Here is a 22,580-nt window from a genome sequence, read left to right on the forward strand (position 1 = left end):
ATAGACATCACATCTTGTGTACCCCTTTTCGAATGTATATCTTCTTGGGAACGAGTTCCACTGGTTTTTACTTCATGCATAATTATTTGATTATACAGTATAATGTTAAATTTTCAGTTAATTATTTCTTTAATGTGTTATTTATGATGATTTTGCATGATATTACTTTTGATTGGTGTAAAACTATTACCAGGTTTGACTAATCACTTTATGTCAAATCTAATTTAGTTTATACGAATTATATAAGACCATATGTAAATTGACTAATCGTTTAATGTCAAATCCATGTTTATCGATCGGAGGTATTTGGATTCAACTCTACGAAAATTCACCCTTGTACTTGAATGTACAGTGAACGTTAGGTAGTGTAGCTATACTAGCCTAGATCCATACTCTATACGCTTCTTAGACCATGGGCAAGGCCGTCGATTCGGGCCGTCCCTGGTTTTTTTATGGAATTAATTTAATTCTAAAAGGCCCATTATTGAAAAAATGGTTCTTATTATAGGACGTTTTTCGTCCGTTTTCTTCGCCACGTGGTCTATTATGATTGGCTGTTGAATTCTCTAGGGTTAAACCAAAAAAATTTGTCGAGACAAATTTTGTTCGAATTCTTTCTTCTCTCGACGGCGACAACGGCCACCCCAGTTGAGCCGATTCCAAATCCATGGCCACACCAGTTCCACGCGCTAATGTTTATGAATTACTCCGGCGATCAGCTTGAGGTCAGTATATTTTTTTGTTTACGACTCGGTCGCAGATCTCAGAATACCTTTTGGCTGTAGAATAGGAACAAATTCGAATTTGGATGGTGGATTTGGTCAGTTTTGTTCTTGATTTGTGTGATTTTACTGGGAAAATGTGAGTTAGAAAACCAGAAATTGCTCTAATTTTAAGCAACAATGGAGGTTTGAGTTTTTTTTTTTCGTTTAAAGTAGGAAATTGAAATACCTTAGGAGAGAATTCTAGGTTTTGGCTAAAGCCAGTTGATCAATTGTGGAGCTCTCTGCATATTCGAAGTTCTGTCTTGTTTCTTACTACTTCACTCTAACTTCGTCATTCTTTTTACAAAATATCCGTATTTGTGGCATTTCCTTGTTAATTGTGTAGCAGGCAGTGTGTAATTATGATTGTTAACAATACTCTTTGTGCTTTGTATCTATAACTCTTATCTCAACTGAAGTTAGCATATCACTCTGGTGATTGTAATAATACTCTGCAAAATCTTTAAACAGGATATAGAGATTACGCGTCGGGTAGTAGTAGTGTGCAGGACCGAGTCTCTTGATTGGCAAGTGGACTTTGGTAGTGTAGAAACCTGTACGAGTAGGAGATGAGGGTGTGCTGCAGGACTTTACATCTTTGCTAAGACTTGATTGTTTGGTTTTGATAATAGTCATTGACACTTCTTCTTTATTTGGTTTTTAAAATCAATAGCAAATCAACTCTATGGCTCCCATCAAAAACACCAAATTCGGAGATGTTGATATGGATTTTGTCTTAGGGATAGGAGGTTATGATCTTGAGAGGTAACTTCTGCTATGTATTTTGTCCAAGTTTAAGTATCTTTCTTTCTCTCTGTTGGTGTCCTGAAATAGCATACCTTTTCAGAATTGATTCAGAAGTCAATGTAGATGGCTTGAGTTGTGCAGAGGATCATCATCATCATCACCATCAATGCAGTCATGGTATATAGACCAGTCTTCAAATAGAAACTGGTTTGTTAACCTAGCTAATTTAGAAGTTGAATCATTCCACGAGCATCTTCGAATTTCACTTTTGTCATTATAAATGAGTGATAAACTTATACTAATACAAGAAAGCACAACGAACATCAACATGATCATGTTCATGACTCTGCTGTCACAAGTGTTAGCATAGTTTCCGAAGGAATTCTTGATCTTGATGAGGTAAAAAGCTACTTTCCTCCATCTTTACTTTACCTGATTCTTGATTCCATCAGGCCTTATTGACATTAACACATTCTGTTTATATGAACTTGTTTAGGTTGACGATTGGTTAGAAAAATTGATCGAAGAAAGAGGCGATGATTTATACAGAATGAAAGGTGTTCTCTCGATCCAGAGCTCTGATCAACGTTATATTTTCCAGAATGTGTTAACCTTGAACATTGTTGGTGTCTGTTTGAGCAGGCGATGATTTTTTAACTTTTTGTAAATGTTTTCAATGTTAATGTTATATTATTATTTTATTCAGGGGACCAAATACAAATAGACATCAATATTCATGCTAAAAATAAGAAACTTTCAAAATAATAATATAAAATTTGAGGGACCGAAAATTGTCCCTAACCGATGCCCATGCTCTTAGTTGTTTATAGCTATGCAACTCGGTTAAACACTAGCCGAACAACTAAGAAGCCTATAGATGTAGGCTCATCTCAACCGATTGCTCTCTAGTCAGAATTCAAACCAGGTAACTCACTGTTATCTTAAGGGTTCAAGGCTACTCTTAAAGAGGCAAAGCTCCCTTAAAGTTTAAACTTATGCATATATGATATAACCTATATTTACAAGTTGTTCAAAAAAAAAAAAAAAAAAAAAAAAAAATTATATTTACACTACTTTTGTCCCTTTTACAAGTGCATGAAAGGTATAGGATTAATCTACCTGGAGACAATTTTTCTGAGTCGTCAAATTTTTAATATATTTAATTTATATTTATAAATATTTTAGAATTAAGTTATATATTCCTTTTGTTTCACAAAATGTCATGTTAGCATTATTTTGTATGTTTTAATATAAGTGTTGTCTTAGATTTTCAACATAAAATTTGGCATAAAAATTTCTAATTTAATTTTTATGTTCTAATATAAATATTCCTAATATCAAAAACTAATTTAAATTTAAAGGGTGTAAGAAAAATTATTTTATGTTCTTTAAGTTTGTTAAAAAGTGTCAAAATGACATGAGAGAGATCGGGAGTGTATATATATGTGCGCCATTTGTAACAGGATCGGTGTATTTTAAAACTATTGATGGTGTTGTTATGTACGAACGTGGGTTTGTGTTCATCATGAAGAAGTCGACAAATATATCACATCCTTATAACATACTTTCTTATATTATCCCACAAATATATTTGTATATAAAGATATGACTCGTCTACGGTTAATATACTTCCCAGCCATTTTACGTGTTCTTGTGCGAAGTTGTTACATATACTTTTAAAAAATATTATCCCACATGTTTTTGTGAATATTTTGGGTTGCCGTATATATTATCATCTAAGTTATTTAAATTTATACCCACAAAAAAAAAAAACGATATCCAATGAAAAAGAAAAGCATTCATCACACCGTATGATAACAGTTTTTTTATGTAATCAATATTTGAATACTGAATGAATCGCAAATTATTTTTCAATAATTCAATATAATTTTGTAATATTATTAGAAAATTATTACAAATGTCACACACAAATATACAAACGGTTTAAAAATTGCATCATACTGTACTGATATGTTTGCATAGAATTTTAGTATCTGTTTCAAACATACATTTTAACTATTCAACAGAAAGAAATGAAAGTCATATAATGTTTCTGTGGCGGATTCTTATTGGTTAACAAAGAAACGTATTCCGAGAAATGCGGTTGTATCTCTTTGCTTCGCCGTTGATCACTCATCACTTCTCTTTACAATCGCAAGTGTACCCGTACATATATACGTAATTAATAGATATATATATATGTCTACTCGTATGATGTTGTATAATATCTCGTCTTATCAATTTCATAATCAAGTTCGTTTTGGAGTGATCTTGTCATAAAACTATGTCAAGACAAGAAATCATAATCTAAAATGAAAGATAATTAGAGGTCTTTTGTTTGAATTCCGTTAATAATTAAATCAAAGATTAGTAAAACTTGAAATGGTATTCAAAAAACAGTGTGCTATTATTCTCTCACAATAATATGAATCTCTTTTATTCTTCTTGCGGGCAGACAGACAAAAAAAAGTAGTATTAATTTATACTATCAATTATAAAGTTGTACCTCTATGCTAACGAATTATTTGCGGCGAGTAATCAAGAACTAATATTATATTAGAACTTCACAAACTCAAGTAAACTCAGAAAGATAATCTAAACTAAAAAGTACAACAAGACTTGGCCATTGATCCGATTATCTATTAAATGATTAATAAATAGAGTATCTCACTTACTTTAACTTATATTTCCGTCCATACTTTATAAATTAATATCTCGTTATAATATTATATTGGTTACTATGAAATCTGTCTCTCTCTCTCTCTCACCAACATGTAGAAGGGGAAGAAGATGTTACTTCATCTCATCACGAAAAGTCAGCGTCTCTCTCTCTCTCTCTTCATCATCTACCTTCCTTCTTCTCCTCAATCTTTTCTCAAGAAATTTTCCCAAAAAAACACTCACAACTACGATACTAGAAACATAATCTCTTCTTCCACTACCTCTCCTTCGGATTCGTTATATATGATCATATTATCTTGATTCTCGATCCGATTCTTTCCTCTATATATATAGTTTGTATATATACAGCAAGATATATACACTCATCATCGTCATATAGATTATGTGCAGCGTCTCTGAGCTTCTTGACATGGATAGCTTCCAAGGAGACTTAACCGACGTCGTACGAGGAATCGGAGGCCACGTGTTGTCGCCGGAAACTCCTCCTCAGAACATCTGGCCTATTCCTCTCACGCATCCACCACCATCGCCATCATCAGATCTTCATATAAATCCATTTGGAGATCCATTTGTGAGCATGAACGATCCACTCCTTCAAGAACTCAACGCCGTCACAAACTCCAGCTATTTCTCCACCATAGGAGATAGCAACAACACCAATAATAACGGTTTCTTGGTTCCTAAGGTATTCGAGGAGGACCATATAAAGAGTCAATGCAGTATCTTCCCAAGAATCCGGATCTCGCATAGTAACATCATCCACGATTCCTCTCCGTGTAATTCTCCGGCCATGTCGGCTCACGCTGTCGCCGCCGCAGCAGCCGCCTCACCGAGAGGGATCATCAACGTAGACACAAACAGTCCTAGAAACTGTCTATTGGTCGATGGCAACACGTTCTCCTCGCAGATTCAGATATCTTCCCCTCGGAATCTAGGCCTTAAAAGAAGGTACAAATTTTAGTTTATTAATTATTCTTCATCTTGGATCAAATGATTCATTAAATGCTAGCTTTCTATAATTAAGATATATTGATTTAATCCGAAGATGGTTTTTAAAGTGATTATCTGTATAAAATAATTGGGATTCAATTTGCATTATTTTGATGATACCATATAGGGTAAAGTAAATTAGGGTTATAGGCCACTAGGTAGCTAGGTTTATAGGAAACAAATCAATCTCTATTAACATTCGGAAAAAGTCGGATGCACGCATATGCTAATAATAGAATGAAAATTATGATTCTCTTTGTGTATGTATATCATAATTCCCATTATTGAGTGTTTTAGGGTTTTTTTTGTCTTTTAAATTTTCTGTATATATATATAGACAGTATATATTTAATTGTTTAGATTCATAAGAGGAAGGAGGGTTGAGGTTGAAGACACATGCAGGAGAATCTATGAACTGTCACAATTAAAAGAACATATAACTGCGTTGCATCATGTCTCAAACCCAACTGATAATAATGTCCCACTACCAAACTTAGCTTTCACAACTTACATATATACACACGTACGTGCACTGTATATAGATCAAAAACCACACGTGTGTAAGTATGTTGTATATACTGGTTGCAGAAAGAGTCAAGCAAAGAAGGTGGTGTGCATACCAGCGCCGGCTGCGATGAACAGCCGATCAAGTGGGGAAGTGGTTCCGTCTGATCTATGGGCTTGGCGTAAGTACGGTCAAAAACCCATCAAAGGCTCTCCTTTTCCAAGGTACTACATACTATCTCATCATACCAAAACAATTTCATATATGATAATATATATTTATATATCAAAGACTAAACTAAACTTTCTTTCACCACCACATTTTTCTTGGCTCAAGTTGCTACGAATATTCGTATGTTGCAACAACTCGCCTCGTGATAATTGGTCCCTATGTATATTATTCACCCATGAAAATAATTAATATTTGCTTACTTATACGTACGAACTATGTTAAGTTACGGTTAGGGTCCAGGCATTATGTTAAAACTTAATTACAAAAGCAAAAGAAATTTGCAATGATATCGTTTTTATTTGATTTCATTTTGTAGCCAATAGAATGATATATAATCATCATAATGGTTATATATATGTATATATATCATAACACAATTATATTTTGTATATGTAACAGATTTGGCTAATCTCTATGGTTTCTTAATTATATATGATTGTTGCTTTCAGGGGTTACTATAGATGCAGCAGCTCAAAAGGTTGTTCAGCAAGAAAGCAAGTCGAAAGGAGCCGAACCGATCCAAACATGTTGGTGATTACATATACCTCGGAACATAACCATCCTTGGCCCATCCAACGCAACGCTCTCGCTGGCTCCACACGCTCCTCCTCTTCCTCCACTAACCCTAATTCCTCCAAATCCCCAACGGCAAACGCAAACGCAGCGGCCACATCCATTGGCTCCCAAAATACCACCTACTTGCCTTCCTCCGCCACTCCTCCTCCTCCTCCTCCTCCCGTCTCAGTCTCCTCAGTAAAAGATGAACGGGGAGATGATATGGAGTTGGAAAATGTAGAAGACGATGACGATATTGCTCCATATAGACCGGAGCTTCATGATCATCAGAACCAGCCAGATGATTTCTTCGCAGATCTTGAAGAGCTAGAAGGAGATTCTCTTAGCATGTTGCTTTCTCAAGGCTGTGCCGGCGATGGGAAAGATAAAAAGATGGCGTCTGATGGGATCAGCGATTTCTTCGGCTGGTCGGGGGATAACAATAATAATAATAATAATAATAACGACGACCGAGACTCAAGGTCGTTATAGATAGTGTTAATTACAGATAAACAAAATATTTTTAATTAAGTTGAGCTTGTGAAAATGACTATCGTAGTGTCTGGTCAGGTGTGGGCTAATGTCTAATGAGCTGCTTACTTGACAGACCGTGAACAGTATATATCGTCATTTGTTCTACATTTATTTGTTTTTTGTTTTTCGTTTCCGGCGGATCCCCTCTTGTATATTTTAAAAAAAAAAGAATTGAAAAACAAAGGGCAGTAATTTTCTTCATTTTTTTGTGAAAAGACATGCTTTATTTATTTCTCGACAATATTAGAGAAGATAATTTGACCAAAATTTCGTTAACAAATCGTTTGAGCTATATACATGCAGTTAATGGATTAATTGTTATAGTTAATATGTTATGTAAGTTTTGCTGCTGGGATGGGAGCAGGAGAAGTGGGGCTAAGGAATATATGGTGGATGGGACACAAAGTGAATAAGTTCGTTCATCTACAGTTCAATCACCAAACGCATCCAATAACCCATACCAAAGCTACCAAGCTAGGCATCTATATCGAATTATCTTGATTATAAGATCAAATTTAGAAAAATATAAAATTTTAAATCACCTGCTATAAATTTATTTATTATTTTCTGTTTTTTTTTAATGGTTAAGAGGTTCAAGACTGTAGGTCCAAACATCCTATGGCAGAGCCTAGACCATATAAGACTATGTACAATGAGAGTGTTGAATAAATTTTTCAACTGTTTAATTCATGCAATGGACCTGTTGAATTTTCTAAAAATCATACGTGTATTAAACTGAGTTGAATAAATTTAACTAGTTGAATCTGAAAAAAGCGGGAACTACATTGACACATGGCAAAATATGAGAGAAGATGTGAATGAGTTGTATCTATTTGCTTTTTGTGAGAATTTATTTCATCCTAATTATTTTAGCTCAATTATCTTACATTAATTTATTTTTTTATAAAATAAAAGTACATCAAAATTCATCATTTAAAAAAATCTATAAATAGAGACTAGTCTTGTTTTATTTGGAAATAGAAAAAAATATCAATTTTTATTAGAATTTTCAATTTTCCTTGGACCAATTATTTTGTTGGTGTGTGTTTAACCTTCTTCATTTTACTTACAAAAACAAAAAAAAAATAATAATTATAAATTACAATATAAATAAATTTATATAGAAATTAATTAATTTTAAATTATATTAATTTAGTTTTAATTGATAATTATTATTAGATATGTAATCATAAATCATAAATTAAAATAAAATTAAATAAACATAAAATAGTAGGGTAAGGTGTTGAATTTTATTAAACAGAACCATTGGAGAAGTTAAAATTGAATTGAGTGTTGAATGATTAGGTGGAAATAAGAGAAACTAATGTGGAGTGTTAAAAGTTGAGGTGGAGGGTGTTGAATCTGTTAACCATTGTACATAGTCTAATATGATTCAAGGTGGACTAGAGGGATTACTTATTTCAACAACCAATAAGTTTATATAAAAATATTTTAAAATGGTCAGTTTTATGATTCATTGCGTTACGAATCTTCTACTAAATTCATTATATAATGTTTTGAAATTTATTGTCAGGTCGTCATTGTGTTTAGTTTTTTTTGTTGTTCATAATAAGATCCCACATTATATACAGTATCTTGTTTAGGATGTTCTTATTTTATTTTTAGGATGTTGCTATATATATACGAGCATAATATTAATTGGAGTTGGGGGGTGATGAAATTTTTGGATTTATATATGTAAAATATGTAAGAATAATTTCTCAATCAGACAATGCATGTGGGCGATCTTGAAAGGCAGGGAGAAAAGCCCTAGTTTCACGGCTTTCTTAATGGGGAATTTAATTTAGAATCCCATTCTAATTATATTATATTCCGTAAAAGGCCAAGAGCTTAATTAATATACATACAAATGTTGTCTTTAATTCGTCGTTTTATGATATTATTCTTACATATACTTTGTTGAAACTGTCACACCTCTGTATGCACACTGTTTATTTTTAAGATATCAACGGTTAATAACATGTCGCAGAATTTTGTTTGTTTTATGATTTTTTGTTAATTATACATCATTCTTCATTGATGTATATATTTTTTTTATGATTTCTTGCAGCAAAACTTGTTTTATAGAAGAAAATATATAATATTTTATTTTAAAATATTTATTTTAAAATACAAGTATAAAAATCTGTTTTATGATGGTTTTACAAAAACGCTTAAAATTTCGCAACATGTTATCATTACAGTGTTTTTGTAAATCCATCAAATTACAATCACAAATTATTTTCTTACATGAATATAGAAAGGACATAATTCCTCTTTTCTGAAATTTTTACCATTAGTATGTAACTACTAGATTGAGAATTATCTTTTGAATGAATAATATGTAACTCACATATCTTTTCATTGTTAAATTATTTTCGTATATCATAGTAAATTTCATGTATGAAAGGTACATATTCAGATTCATTATCCCTCGATTTTTGTTTGGTAATTTATATGAGTTACGTTATTCGATAGGTTTGACATGAGAAATGTCATGGATCTGTTATTTCTACTATCATTGGGATTCAAATGTTCTTCTCTTCTCTTATGTTGTTTGGTTAAATAAAGTGGAAAAAAAAAAAACAAGAAGAAGCAATCACAGCAGCACGTTTCACATACACGTATTATTTTTTTTTTATTTTAAATCATACACATATATACTATTTAATTATAACTGAATTATATGAAATGATCCATGAGAGTGTCAGAGACTCAGAGCAGCCTTTATCAATATGCTGTCCCGCGTTATTTACGCGATCGATCTAACAGTAACTGATGTGTGTATGTCAACTTTAATTCCATCTTTGTCTTTTTTCTCGTACCAATTTTCTAAAATTGAAATCCATATACCAAATTTTGTATTTACAGATATTTACAAGAGTAATATAGGGATTTTAGTGACTTTACGTTCTAACTTCGTAAAAAAAAAAAAATCCTTATATATTAATAGAGAAACTTTTTCTTGAAAAAGTTGATGTGTCGCCGTCAGAGAACTCAAGACACATTTAGCAAAAAAACACTTAAATTTTCTACTTAATTACATTAACATGCCACTATATTTAAAAATAATGATTAACTGAATAATAATTAGATCTGTCATCAATTCTCACACAAATTTAAATATCACATATTAAAACCTATAAAATAATTACATACTATTTTAAGTCAAAATTTTACTAAAATTTACTTACAAATATACAAGCCAAAGTTATATTATTTTTAAGAAATCAATATAAAAATCAATATAAGTAAATATTCTAAAAAGGCTATAAAAACATATAAAGAATAAAAATATAAAATTAATAAACATATAAAGTTATTAAACATATAACTTATTAACAAAATCATATAAAAATATTATTTTTAAGTTAGTATTATTACCATAATAATTTAAATAACAAGCTTTCAATAGTTATTATAATTGATTATAAAAATAAATATATTACCCCTGAATTATCTCCAACTCATTAAAGGAAACTCAATTCCCAATAAATATAGATTTATATATATATATATATATATATATATATATATATATTCATAATTAAATATAAAAATGACAACAAATTAGGGGATATCATGATGTGTGATTATTTATAAATATCTAAGTATGTAAACTAATTAATCTCAACATTTAGTGTGATTATTCATTAAAAATGGAAATATTGATAACCAAATCGGAATATATGTTTTAATTATATATTAATCAATGTGCTATTAAAAAGGAATGAGAGAATAACCTTTATCATTATAAATAAACTTAGTACCCAAAAAAATCATAATATATTTAAAATGAGTGATTATTAGATTATGAAAAATTGTTATAGTTACTTGATTAACCATAAATATAAAAAATTGATTTTTAAAGCACACAAAAATATATATTTCCATAAATTGTAACATTTTATAAATATTTTCCTTACCGCGTTCATATAATTCACAGGTGAAATGTATTCTTACACGAATACGTTGATTTTGAAATTTCATTAATTGTTCATAATGGCTTTTTTGGTAATAATCCGTTATTTATAGAAAATATTAACAAACCGACTAACTCAAAATATTTAAATAGCCTAATCACAAATATTAAATCAATAAATTATATTATCTTTAAAAAATTTAGTTTAGAATCCGATTGTTACTAACATATAATGAAATTAATTAATTAAACTACTGAGTAATTTAGTATATGTTGTTATGGTTACATAAGAAACATGCAAAATTGTTATGATTACAAAATAAAACATAAAAGATATGAATTTGATTTTTAAACCACACAAAAGACATGTTGCAATAAATAATAACATTTTATCAATATTTTATCTTCTACATTTAAATATTTCACGGCTGAAATATATTTTTAACACGAAATAACGCAGCTTTGAATAAATAAATAAATAACTTTAGTTACATATTATGTTTGACACAAACAAATATTGGTTCTAGAATAATAATTTTACTTATATTAATTTTCTTTAAATCAATTTATACCGTATATAGTATGGGTTGTTACCTAATTGGTATAGTAATGTAGCAGTTAGTTGTCGAATTGTCATTTCCAAAACTAATTTGAATTAAGGATAGATAAAGTGCATTAATAGCATTATACTAGCATAAGTCAATGTACTAAGTTGTGGCCACCAAAGTATTATTTTTTCATTTTTTGTCAGCCAATAATTATATCTAAGCAATATTTTGGAGATTAATACATAAAAATAACAGAATAAAGAAGAAAAAAACGTAATGAGTACTATCAATATTTGATGTGGGATTTTGAGAATATAATGGAAATAGTGACTCTAGGTCAAGTCAAATCGTCCATCTAGTCTGATTGATAGAAAGAAAACTTCATCACAACTCTTTGTTTCCTAAATAAATTGTTTTGATTTGACCAAAGGGGGAAAAGAATAGTCTTTACATTTTTATTGCCAACTATCTATTATTATTTACTTTTGGGATAATAGTTTCTTATTTATAAAAAGTACAATTTTTTGAAAATTATAAAAGGTTTCTGAAATCTTTATATTTTCTGGCATGACTAATATTGATTAATCTTTTAAATGTATTGTAACTTTAAGTACTTAGAGTTTTCAAAAAATTGGTTTTGTGCTCACGATATATTTCCTCTCTAGTATTTTACTATTTACTACACTTTGTATGAAATTTTCTTGAATTTGTGTTCTTCTTCAGTAAATTTGAATTATAATATTTTTCTTGTCATCTGTTACTTCACTAAGAGATATCCCGTGCTTAAAGCACAGGTCAATATTTTTTTAAAAAATTATAATATAATAATAAAAATTATTGTTTTAATTTTTTTTAAAGTTACTTTATTTGAGATAATATTTATTTTTAATTTTTTCTGTAAATCTATTAGTCTATTGGAATACTAATTATTTTAAAATATTATAGTATTTTATTGTTTAAGTATTATTACAATTTTATATTGTTTGTTTGTTGTATTTGCATCATTATTTTATAAAATATAAAATAGTAATTTTAATATTATAATTGTGAGCAAATAAAAATTATTAATTTATCATTTATATAAATTTAGTTTTACCAACCCGTCAATGTAGAAATTAAAACACATATTTTTCATACATTGAGTAATATATCTTCGTTTTAAAAAATTCAAATCACAACATATGCAGAAAAAATAGAGAATTTGTTAAAAATACCCCTTTTGATATACCCTTTTTCAAAAATACCCTCTTTTCTGGCTATTTTTATTTTTGCCCTCTTTTAATTTTTAATGACCATTTTACCCTTAGATGAAAATAATTTTATTCAATAAAAAGAAAAACAAAATTTTTCCACCAAAAAATTTCCGACATATTTTCCCGCCAAAAAGTTTTCGAAAAAATTTTCCCGCCAAAAAATTTTCCCACCAAAATGTTTCCCGCCAAAAAAAAATTACAAGGTGTTTATAAGGCTTTTATAAGGTAGAAACCTTATAAAAGCCTTATAAACACCTTGTAAAGGCTTTTACAAGATTTTTTAAAGAGTTTTAAAAGGTTTTTTAAACAATTTGTAAACGCTTTTACAAGATTTTTAAAATGTTTTTAAAAGGTTTTAAAAGGTTTTTAAAAGGTTTTTAAAAGGTTTTCAAATGGTTTTTAAAAAAATTTTAAAAGGTTTTTAAACACCTTGTAAACGCTTTTACAATGTTTTTAAAAACCTTGTAAAAGTTTTTATAAGATTTTTAAAAGGATTTTAAACACCTTGTAAACACTTCTTTTAAAAGCTTTTTAAAAGCATTTACAAACTTTTTAAAAGCATTTACAAGGTTTTTAAAAGCGTTTACAATGTGTTTAAAAACCTTTTAAAAACCTTGTAAACGCTTTTAAAAGTTTTTTAAAAGCGTTTACAATATTTTTAAAAGGTATAAATTTCAATATTTTTGGCGGGAAAAATTTTCGATTTTGGCGGGAAATTTTTTTCGATTTTGATGACTGTACATTCTTGCTGTCACTCAAAAAGGGTAATTTGGTCATTTTGTATATAAAGAGGGGTAGTTTTAAAAATGGTCAACATGAAGGAGTATTTTTAAAAAGAGGTATGGAAAAAGGGGCATTTTTGAGAATGCCCCAAAAAATATGCATTTGATTAATAATAAGTATTATAAGAAAATTCTAAACAATTTGTAAATAAAATAAAATAAAGATGATAGGAGAATTATAATTTGAAATCTTAATAAAATCTTCGAATTTAGTTATTAAAATAATTGTATTGTATACTTGGATATAAAATCTTAGTTTTCAAAATTCTGAATTGTTTATATATATATATATATATATATATATATTTTTAAATATTAGTAATTTCGTCTATAATTTATTAGAAATAATTTTTTAAAGATTTTTTTTAATATTTGATCTGTAAATGTTTTTTAATTAATTATATTTATTTAAATTAGTTAATTAAGCTTAATTAATTTTTCTAATGGTAATTGAATGTAATTTTTTACACATTTTAAGGTTAGTTTCATATTTGTACTTCCCAATTAATATAGTAGGATTATAAAAGATATTTGATTTTTAATTTTATTACAAGATTACAAATAATGATATATTAGACCATTTTTCAATGAAAATGTATTTAGTTATTTGTGTTGATAAATTTCAAACTATGAGACTACAACAATGTTAGTTTTCAAATTTGATAAATTTCTTTTAGTTTTTTTTTCACTTTACTGAAAATAGGCTAAAAAAAAAATCAAGGTTGGTTCCAATTTTACTTTCTTGATTTTTTATGCATTATCTTTTTTTCATTATGTCTTATTGATTATTCATTATACTTTTGTTTAGGTAAATATTAATATCTTATTATTTTATAAATTAATAATAACGGAACTATAATAATTATTTTATAAACTGAACAAAACAATAATTTGAAATTAAAATATATAATCATTTATAAATTTTAGAAATTATACTTTCCAATGTGTTATTTTGCCCAGTTTTTCTACATCACAACTATTCTATAAAAAAAAAACACAAACAAACAAATATCTGTTGCAAATTACATTCTACTTTATAATATAATAAAATATGCTTTAACAAAAATATGCTTTAACCAAAAAAAAAAAAATGCTTTAACAAAAAAAAATATAATAAAATATGTTAAATAATTACTTTAAAAATTGTTATTTAGATTACTGAAAAGAGGTATGAATCAAACGATGATCTACAAATAACCAATGATCATAATTTACACACAAACGACTGAATTATTTCACACACAAAAAGTTAATTCAAAGAATTATAACCAATGATCACTATTTACGACTTCGGAAACAAAAGAGGGGATAAGCTTAAATTATTATTTGGCATAAAAATTATTATTTGGCATAAATATTATTTAGGTAAAAATTTTTAAATTATTATTTGGAAACAAAAGAGGGGATAAGCTTAAATTATCATATAACTGATTAAATTATTATTTTCGGATGAATAGTGAATACCAGTAATTACATAAAATCATAGTTTTAGGTAAAAGCAAAACCAATGTGACAAATTTTTATTTGGCATGTTAATTAGCTTGTAATTTGTTATAATAATCTGATTACAACCATGTCAACCAACCACCAACAAAGAAAAATTGATTCTTTGAAGGATCAATATGCAAGAGCTTTGCAAACTCTAAATGAATCACTTTGACAATTCCAGACTCAAAATTGAACAACTAGCTTACTGTGTTTGGTTTATATATTTAGGAGATTGTGTGATTAGGCAAGTAATTCTTGTGAAAATAAGATTTGTTTGTGTTTGTTTCAATCTGCTCTGCTGACAAAAATATTTAAAAGCTCAGACTTGAAAGTATGGATAGACCAGTTCCTCCTAGGTGTCAAGTTTGCAGCCTCAGACGTAGAGGTCGTTGAAGATTTTTCAATCAACAGCACTTTGTACGCAACTTGGTTATCTGGTTCGATCTGTTTGCAGATTATACACCATCACGTTGAACAATAGTTCCCACCTAGACATCATATTTATTAATATTACGTAACAAAACTGCGCTTTTTATTGAGATTGAAGAAAATCATATTTTTATACATCAACATAGATGTATTTTTTAAAAATAATATTTTTATACATCATATTTATAAATCAAATTTCACACATTATATTTTTTAAAAATAATATTTTATACATTATACTTTTTATAAAATATATTTTCAAAAAAATATTTTAAAAGATCATATTTTTAAACATCATATATTTTAAATCATATTTTTATATATTATTTTTTTATAAATAATACTCTTGAACATAATATTTATACATTATATTTTTATACATTATATTTTTTTGTTTTCAAAATTTATTTCTATTTCAGATTTTCATTTTTTACTAAAAATCGAACTTAACTAAAATAAAAATTTGGACTTTTGTTTGTCTACATAAAGTTTGTGTCAATCTAATAATGAGATACAACAGTATGGCAATTGACCCAATTTTGGGTCAATTTAGTGTATTTTCACATAAATTAAAGGAAAACCACCAAAGCTAATTAATTTAAATCACACTCTATATCTTGCACTGATGGTGTCCATTTATTGTCTCCAATAGAGTCTATCTATGAGTCTCTGAAAAATGCAGAGGATATTTCTCAAACTCATCGAGGGTGAAGTCTGAACTAGAACTGAATTGGAGTTTTGGTTTGGAATTTGTAAGAGAAGCTGGAGTTTGGGTGTGGGATCGGACAGTTTTGTTCCCAACACACCATCTTGCTGTGAGTTCTTCCTCTGTTTAATCCCATTCCTAAACCATAAACATTGAAACAGATCACTGCACGTCTGCACCTAAAGATAAGTCTTAACTGTCCATCGAAACATCCATAAGTTAGATCTCTAGAAAACAGTTTGATATGTGAATAAGTGGAAACTGTTTTACCTTGGGATAGTCTTAGTACCTCTAATGGTGGAGAGAAAATAAATGTACTCTATACAAATCTATGATGAACAAAATTATGCCTATGGATTCCACCCCTGAACGCTTTACATGGTCTGCAGTTTTGCGGGTTTGCTGTCTTTGACTTTGAACAGGGTAGGTTCTTGTTGATGATGCCCACATGCATAGCAAGCAGAAATATAAATTGAGTTCTAAGCAGAAGGAATCCTGAAGACAATAACGAAGCTACATTTCAAGTAAAGAGAAGGAGAATCTAAGAACCTCGGGGATGAGTATTAGCGCTAATGAGTATGATAGATTGGATGTTTGACTTCTGTGTTGTTTGCATCATGTAAGCAGAGAACTGATTGTGTAAACTCAATGACATCAATTTGCATCCCGTGGAAAGGGATTTATGATTTTTTCACACGTATGTTTGCTGCATGAACAAGAACTCCAGGAAGATAGGAATTAAGCCGAGCAAAAACACAAGACTTCTCAATCACTTCCCAATCACCAAAAGTTCCAGGAACATGAACTCCAAGAAGATAGGAACTCCAAGAAGAACTCCATGGCTTCATTGGGATTGCTGCGGGTAATCCGTTCATTGTATGTAACCCTAGCACGGGGAAATTCACTTACTTAACAGGGCTATGCACATCCTTTGGGATACGTTCCTCTTGATGATCAGTTCAAAGCATTAGACAGAGCAACCTGATTTTCTAGTGCACGAGGTTATAACACTTGAGGAGGAGAATCTTCATGGAAATAAGAATCTTGTGATTGTGTGTTTTGACGTTAAGACATGAGAGGAATAGTTTTATCAAAGCGCCTGTGGAAGTTGTGTGTTGGGACATATTGATAGAATACAAAGGGAAGTTTAGCTTCCATTGCAAGACACTCTTTTGCTGATTTGCACAGTTTTGATTTATGGGGGATACTAGAAGATGTGGATAAACATGATTGGTCCAAGCAAACATTTAAGCTTCCCTTCCCTTATGAGTAAACCCAAATTATTATTATTATTATTAAAAAAAAAAAACAAAAATCTCCCAAAATCACCCTAAGATTTTCCTTTAATCTCACTAAATTTAATCACAAACTAACTTTTCCTTCTTCTTAAAATAAAAAGTCTACAATTTCACCAAATTATTAAAAAAAAAACTCACTTAAACCTCACAAAAATCTAAAATTTCCTAAATTCCATAAAACTCTCTAAATTTCCTTAATTAATAATTACCAATTTGATGAGGACACAAAGAACAAAATAAAAAGGAAATATTGTCATATATAAACAGAGAACTACTGAAATTCTCTTCAACCCTAAACAGAGAACTACTGAAATTCTCTTCATCTCCCATCACCAAATTGAAGATCTAAAAACTATTCAGAACACCTAATCTCAAATTCAGATTCTAAAACTATGAGTTTACCAGGTACGCTTTCGTTATTACAGAGCTTCAAGTTTTATGGAATCATCATAAACTACTTTTTTGCCGTATTCCTCTGTTGCCTCCTAATTATAGGAATTTGTTTTCATGTTTTGCGAATTTGCCGGGGGTTTTTTGTTTTCTTCTTTCTTTGTGGTGCGATTGACTCGGTTAATTGGTTACTGCAGATCCAATTGCGAATGTTGAAGAAAAAGTTACGGTGAAGAGTTTAGACCTAAAACCTCTTTGTGATGAGGTTTGTTTGTCTTCTTTTGTGAATTCTTCATTTATTTGTAGTTATATAATATGAGTTTTGATTAATTTCTTTTGTGTTCTTTGTATCTTATGCTTCAGGTTAAAGAGTATTTCGCTGGAAGGTCGATTTCAGAGAAAACACTCGAGAGAAATCGGGTTATGCAGAAAATCATAGGTGGTGAGGTACGTACCCCCTTACCATCTTATTCTTCTTCCCAAAGTTTGACTTGGGCACTCATTGCAATTACAAGTTAGATTCTTGTCTTAAGGAGGATGCTTGGTTCTGGTCCCGTACGTGTGTGTCTAGCTAGGACGACTCTGTTATTATATATTTACGTTCTTACCTCTAATTTCTTGCTACATTAATGGCAGATTGTGATTGCTTTTACGTATTGGGAAAGAGAGGAGCTTGTGACTTGCAAGTACCGGTGGTATCTAACTAGGAAGTTCAGTCTGGTAATTCACGTCATACAAATTCCCTTCTCTTAATATATATAGCTAGGGAAGCATTACATGCATTATGAACAACTCTCACATACTTTCTTTTTTACTTTGAATTCACTTCAGGAAAGGAAAACATGGGTAGCACGGAGGATCTTGTATGGGGTTGATGACATAGAACAAGCATCTGAAATCATTATAGTATGTCTTCTCTTCCGTACGTTCATCTCCTTTATATATATACATGATGATCATATGATCGATCGACGAACTTTACTGTGAACTTTTGTATATTATAGGTTGAAGGGGAATCTGATAAACTTGCAATGGAAGAGGCTGGTTTTCTCAATTGTGTCTCTGTTCCTGATGGAGCTCCAGATTGTGTTTCTTCAAAGCCAGTCCCACCTGAATCCAAGGTTTGCCTTGGTCTTGTTCTATGTTTCATACTTTTTTTTTTTGCTTTCTTTCCATTCTCTCTTATTTGGTTCCTTAATCATTTTACTGTTTCTGTGATGTTAGGACAAGAGCTTTAAGTATCTATGGAATTGCAATGACTATTTGAAAAAGGTTTGTGAAAATTTTGTTTTTTTCTGGTTTGATGTGATATTATTGGTATATACAAACATCTCAAATGATTTCTCTATTTCGTAGGCGTCTCGGATTGTTATTGCTACTGATGGAGATGTACCTGGTCACTGTCTGGCTGAAGAACTTGCACGGCGTTTGGGGAAAGAAAGATGTTGGCGTGTCAAGTGGCCCAAGAAAAGTGATGAGGATAAACATTTCAAAGATGCAAACGAGGTCAGATTATATTTTATGAAATCGCTTTTCGTGGTTACTTTTGGTTTAAACGACCAACAATGAGTTTTTTTTTTACTTATGATTTGTTTTATCAGGTGCTTATGTCTATGGGACCTCATGTACTCAAGGAAGCTGTTCTAAATGCTGAGCCATACCCTATTCTATAGAAGGATTTGAAGAGACATGATGACTTCTAATCATAGAATACATGGACACAAGTACGGTGTTTCAATGGGGTGTAAGAGTTGAAGTCATGCACTTAATTTCTTTAACAATGGGACGGCAGTACACCGAACCTTTAAGATAGATATTAGTGGCAGCGCACATTCTATAAACCAATGTGATAACTGACAATGGTATATAGTAATTTTTGTTTGTTTAAATAAGAAATTTAGATTCTAATCGAGAAGTTATATAGTTGTTTCCGCGCTGGTACACTAAAACACCAAAACTATAAAAGCTGGACATCTTAGTCCGTAAAGACCAAAACTGTAAAATTTGGTTTCGGACCGTTCATTTTTTCGCATATCAAAATCAGGAGGGATGAGTGATTTGATGTGTGAGTCACAGTAAAATCTTTGTGGATTTGATATAACATAACACTTTTGGATAAAAGCAAACGGATTTACATTAGTTAAGAGGACAATTAACCAATGATTAAACTCTACCGCTAATGTAGAAACTACTACAAGAAACAAATTAGAAACAGACACAACCAGGCAAGTTAAGAATTTGGACATTCGAGCCTCTGGATAAAATCGAAGCTAGTTCATCAGATCTGCTCACAACAACTTATTTAGGTCTCGAGAAATCCTAGGGTTTCTCAAGATGCATTCTTCGGCTTTTAGGACTTGAACCATTTCCCTAGGAACCACACACACTTCTTCTGTTGATAGCTTTTCCTGAATTCCTTGAGACGCAAGCAAAAACTGCATTTCTCTTCCCACCTTTGAACTCTCCCAAGTCTGCAAAATTAAAACAAATGTTGCATAAGTTATAAAATAGATAGATTCGGTGGAGATTCATTTGGATTCATGTTTTATCTTTATACCTGCACATTGGTCTGCTTTAGTTGAAAAATCTCAATTTGAGCCTGCAAGAACTTGACATATTTAGCTGCGGCTTGGAACATTTCGGCAGTGTTGTGTTTCTGGCTTCCAGGGATCAGTTTTCCGAGCTCATGAGTCTTCTCTGTGATTCTTCTTCTCCTCTTTCTTGCTGCGATGCTCTGAGCAGAAAGCTCCGGTTTCTTGGTATCACATTTATCACTCCACCCCACTTTGAATGCCGGAGAGAAGTCAGGAACAAGAAACTCGGAAAAGTTTGAAGTCTCGGTGATGAAGGAATCCAAGAGATTAGGATTAGGGCTCGGAAAGAAAGGGTCGTTAGTGTTGAAATGAAAGCTGGAGTTAATGAGCTTTTGGTGTTTTGGCGTGGGGAAGAAGGCATCTAAGTCCTGTGACTCGTTGAAGGCTTCGGTTTTAGGGCCAGGGAGAAAGATGTCTTGGGGAGGAAGAAACGGCTCGTAGAAGTGACTGAACTCGCAGAGAGACGGTGAAAGAGCTTCTTCGAGATGCAATGGCTGATGCAGTTGATGTTGCGGCTGTGCTTGAAAGAAGAAAGTGTCGAGTTCAGGGATAAAACAATCCTCAAGCTGGATTGCATCTGAGTTGGAAAAGTAGCTTAAGCAGTCCATTAGAGACGAAAGAGATGATGAATATAGCAAATGAAGAATGTGAAGCAATCAGGAGCAGTTACTGATGGGGAAGTTTTGGATAACTGAGTAATTAAGAAGACTTAATTAGCTTTAAGCCTTTAACTAATTAAGCTTAGTGTAGTAAACGCAGAAAACAAAGGAAAAGGACAAGAGAAGATATATGATACGAGAGGATCAAAGATTCTGTCTTTTGTTTTCTTGAAGTGAAGTAAGACTTCAGGTTGTAATTAATTTGTAACTTCACTGACTTAACCGTCACGGAAATATATATGAAAGAGAGAGAAGTTAAGGTTTTGGCGAGGATTAAGGAGGGGTTATAGTGGGTTTAGAATTAGCGTAACCACCTCCTTAGTATTAGGCCTTGTTTTTTCTAAATTATTTTCTTAAACACTAAATTCAAGAAATTATTATATTGTAGGATTGAACCTAAATCCTACCATAAATATATATATAGTGTGTTCGAAGAGTTTTGGTGATCATGACCTAGACTAAAAATTTGTGTATAGTGCTTGCTTCTATTATGAAAGTAGTGTTAATCAAACTTTGTGATTGATTGTAGAAAATGTGTACAATAATCATAGTTTGAAAAGATGCATCATTCATTATTTTTCATACACACATTGTCTCTAACTGATCTTCATATTAATTTGGATTAAAATTCTAATACCTAATACGGTCCTTTTGGTTATCGTAATTGTGTTGCCTAATTTTCTTCACTAAAAAAAATATACCTAATTTTATGATTCTTCCAAATCTACACATTTGATATTTTTAGTAATTCTTTTTTATATATTTTGAAGTAATTTATCAAAAGCAATACTAAACTACACCTTAGATTTTTTTGGAGACTTTTGTGATCTAATTCAAAATTATGGTTCAATAATTTAAAATTTTTTCGTAAATTTTTTTTAAAAATTGATTATTCTAAAATTTCACATAAACTAGGAAAACCACTTATCTTTAATTAATTAATAAAGTGTTAATAAAGTGTTAATAAAGTGTTAAACGTTAAGCGGACATCTCTTCAAGGAATTTGAAGAGAGCATCGACTGACAATTCTTTCCAAAAAGTCGTGGCTGTCCATCTCTTCTACAAGCTAGAAGAGTTCGGACGAAATATTAATTGAGGTGAAATACTTTTTTCCACTAGGAATACATAATTTTAATGATTATGAATGTTTACTGACTTTGTAGAATGATGAAAAGGAAGAGATTCTTGTAGTTGAAGTCATTTAGGAGTAACCACTATAATTACATTTGCGGCTGTAATTATATAAACTCGAAACTTCAAAGACTATCTTATCTTAATTTTATGTAGTTGTAAAAGTAAATAATTTTCTTAAACAAATAGCAAAAAATCACTAGATAGATGTCTAGTAAAAGAGAGAAAATTATTGACTTTTTAGGCTTTTATTCACTTTGGCAATATGGATCTAGCCGGACTAATTCGATGGATGAACAAATCTCTTCATTTTATCAACCCATTACTTAAAAGAAAAGAAACAAATAACTCAAGCCAAAACCCAAAATACGA

The 22,580-nt window shown here is 30.5% G+C and overlaps 2 protein-coding genes, 1 long non-coding RNA gene and 1 pseudogene across 5 annotated transcripts; 3 read left to right on the forward strand and 1 right to left on the reverse strand.

Annotated features, from left to right (window-relative positions):
* Nucleotides 1–536: 536 nt before the first annotated feature.
* LOC104757450 (uncharacterized) lies at nt 537–2,212 on the forward strand. 2 transcript variants are annotated; one of them, XR_015585983.1, is made up of 5 exons: nt 592–725; nt 1,236–1,339; nt 1,438–1,529; nt 1,612–1,910; nt 2,008–2,212. It is a non-coding gene; the product is annotated as an uncharacterized LOC104757450 (long non-coding RNA). The 2 variants fall into 2 exon arrangements; XR_015585982.1 differs by lacking the exon at nt 1,236–1,339 and having other exon boundaries at nt 537–725.
* A 2,001-nt stretch (nt 2,213–4,213) lies between these two features.
* On the forward strand, nt 4,214–7,223 carry LOC147924122 (putative WRKY transcription factor 14). 2 transcript variants are annotated; one of them, XM_087494004.1, is made up of 3 exons: nt 4,214–5,141; nt 5,772–5,912; nt 6,369–7,223. In XM_087494004.1, exons 1-3 carry the CDS (start codon nt 4,576–4,578, stop codon nt 6,964–6,966), a joined length of 1,305 nt encoding a protein of 434 aa, XP_087350130.1. In that variant the 5' UTR covers nt 4,214–4,575; the 3' UTR covers nt 6,967–7,223. The 2 variants fall into 2 exon arrangements, with proteins under 2 accessions (XP_087350130.1, XP_087350129.1); XM_087494003.1 differs by having other exon boundaries at nt 4,278–5,141; nt 5,544–5,912.
* Nucleotides 7,224–17,524: 10,301 nt separating this feature from the next.
* On the forward strand, nt 17,525–19,736 carry LOC147924123 (primase homolog protein-like). Its single transcript, XM_087494041.1, has 9 exons — nt 17,525–17,839; nt 18,022–18,089; nt 18,188–18,271; nt 18,461–18,544; nt 18,656–18,730; nt 18,829–18,945; nt 19,049–19,096; nt 19,181–19,330; nt 19,426–19,736. The coding sequence occupies exons 1-9, from the start codon at nt 17,827–17,829 to the stop codon at nt 19,495–19,497; spliced, it is 711 nt and encodes a 236-aa protein (XP_087350167.1). The 5' UTR covers nt 17,525–17,826; the 3' UTR covers nt 19,498–19,736.
* Nucleotides 19,737–19,971: 235 nt separating this feature from the next.
* LOC104757454 (transcription factor bHLH52-like) lies at nt 19,972–21,148 on the reverse strand (annotated as a pseudogene).
* Between the last annotated feature and the right edge of the window lie 1,432 nt (nt 21,149–22,580).

This window comes from Camelina sativa, chromosome 17 (genome assembly GCF_030686135.1).
Source record: "Camelina sativa cultivar CO46 ecotype springtype chromosome 17, ASM3068613v1".
Lineage (NCBI taxonomy): Eukaryota > Viridiplantae > Streptophyta > Magnoliopsida > Brassicales > Brassicaceae > Camelina > Camelina sativa.

Bases quoted from the DNA above. Each gene is read 5' to 3' on its own strand.
- LOC147924123 (XM_087494041.1), top strand. The intron at 18,272-18,460 runs GTACGTACCCCC...CATTAATGGCAG, and splicing joins AGAAAATCATAGGTGGTGAG to ATTGTGATTGCTTTTACGTA. The intron at 18,946-19,048 runs GTTTGCCTTGGT...CTGTGATGTTAG, and splicing joins CAGTCCCACCTGAATCCAAG to GACAAGAGCTTTAAGTATCT.
- LOC147924122 (XM_087494003.1), top strand. From the start codon at position 4,576: ATGTGCAGCGTCTCTGAGCTTCTTGACATGGATAGCTTCCAAGGAGAC. The intron at 5,142-5,543 runs GTACAAATTTTA...TTAATTGTTTAG, and splicing joins AATCTAGGCCTTAAAAGAAG to ATTCATAAGAGGAAGGAGGG. The intron at 5,913-6,368 runs GTACTACATACT...TGTTGCTTTCAG, and splicing joins AAAGGCTCTCCTTTTCCAAG to GGGTTACTATAGATGCAGCA.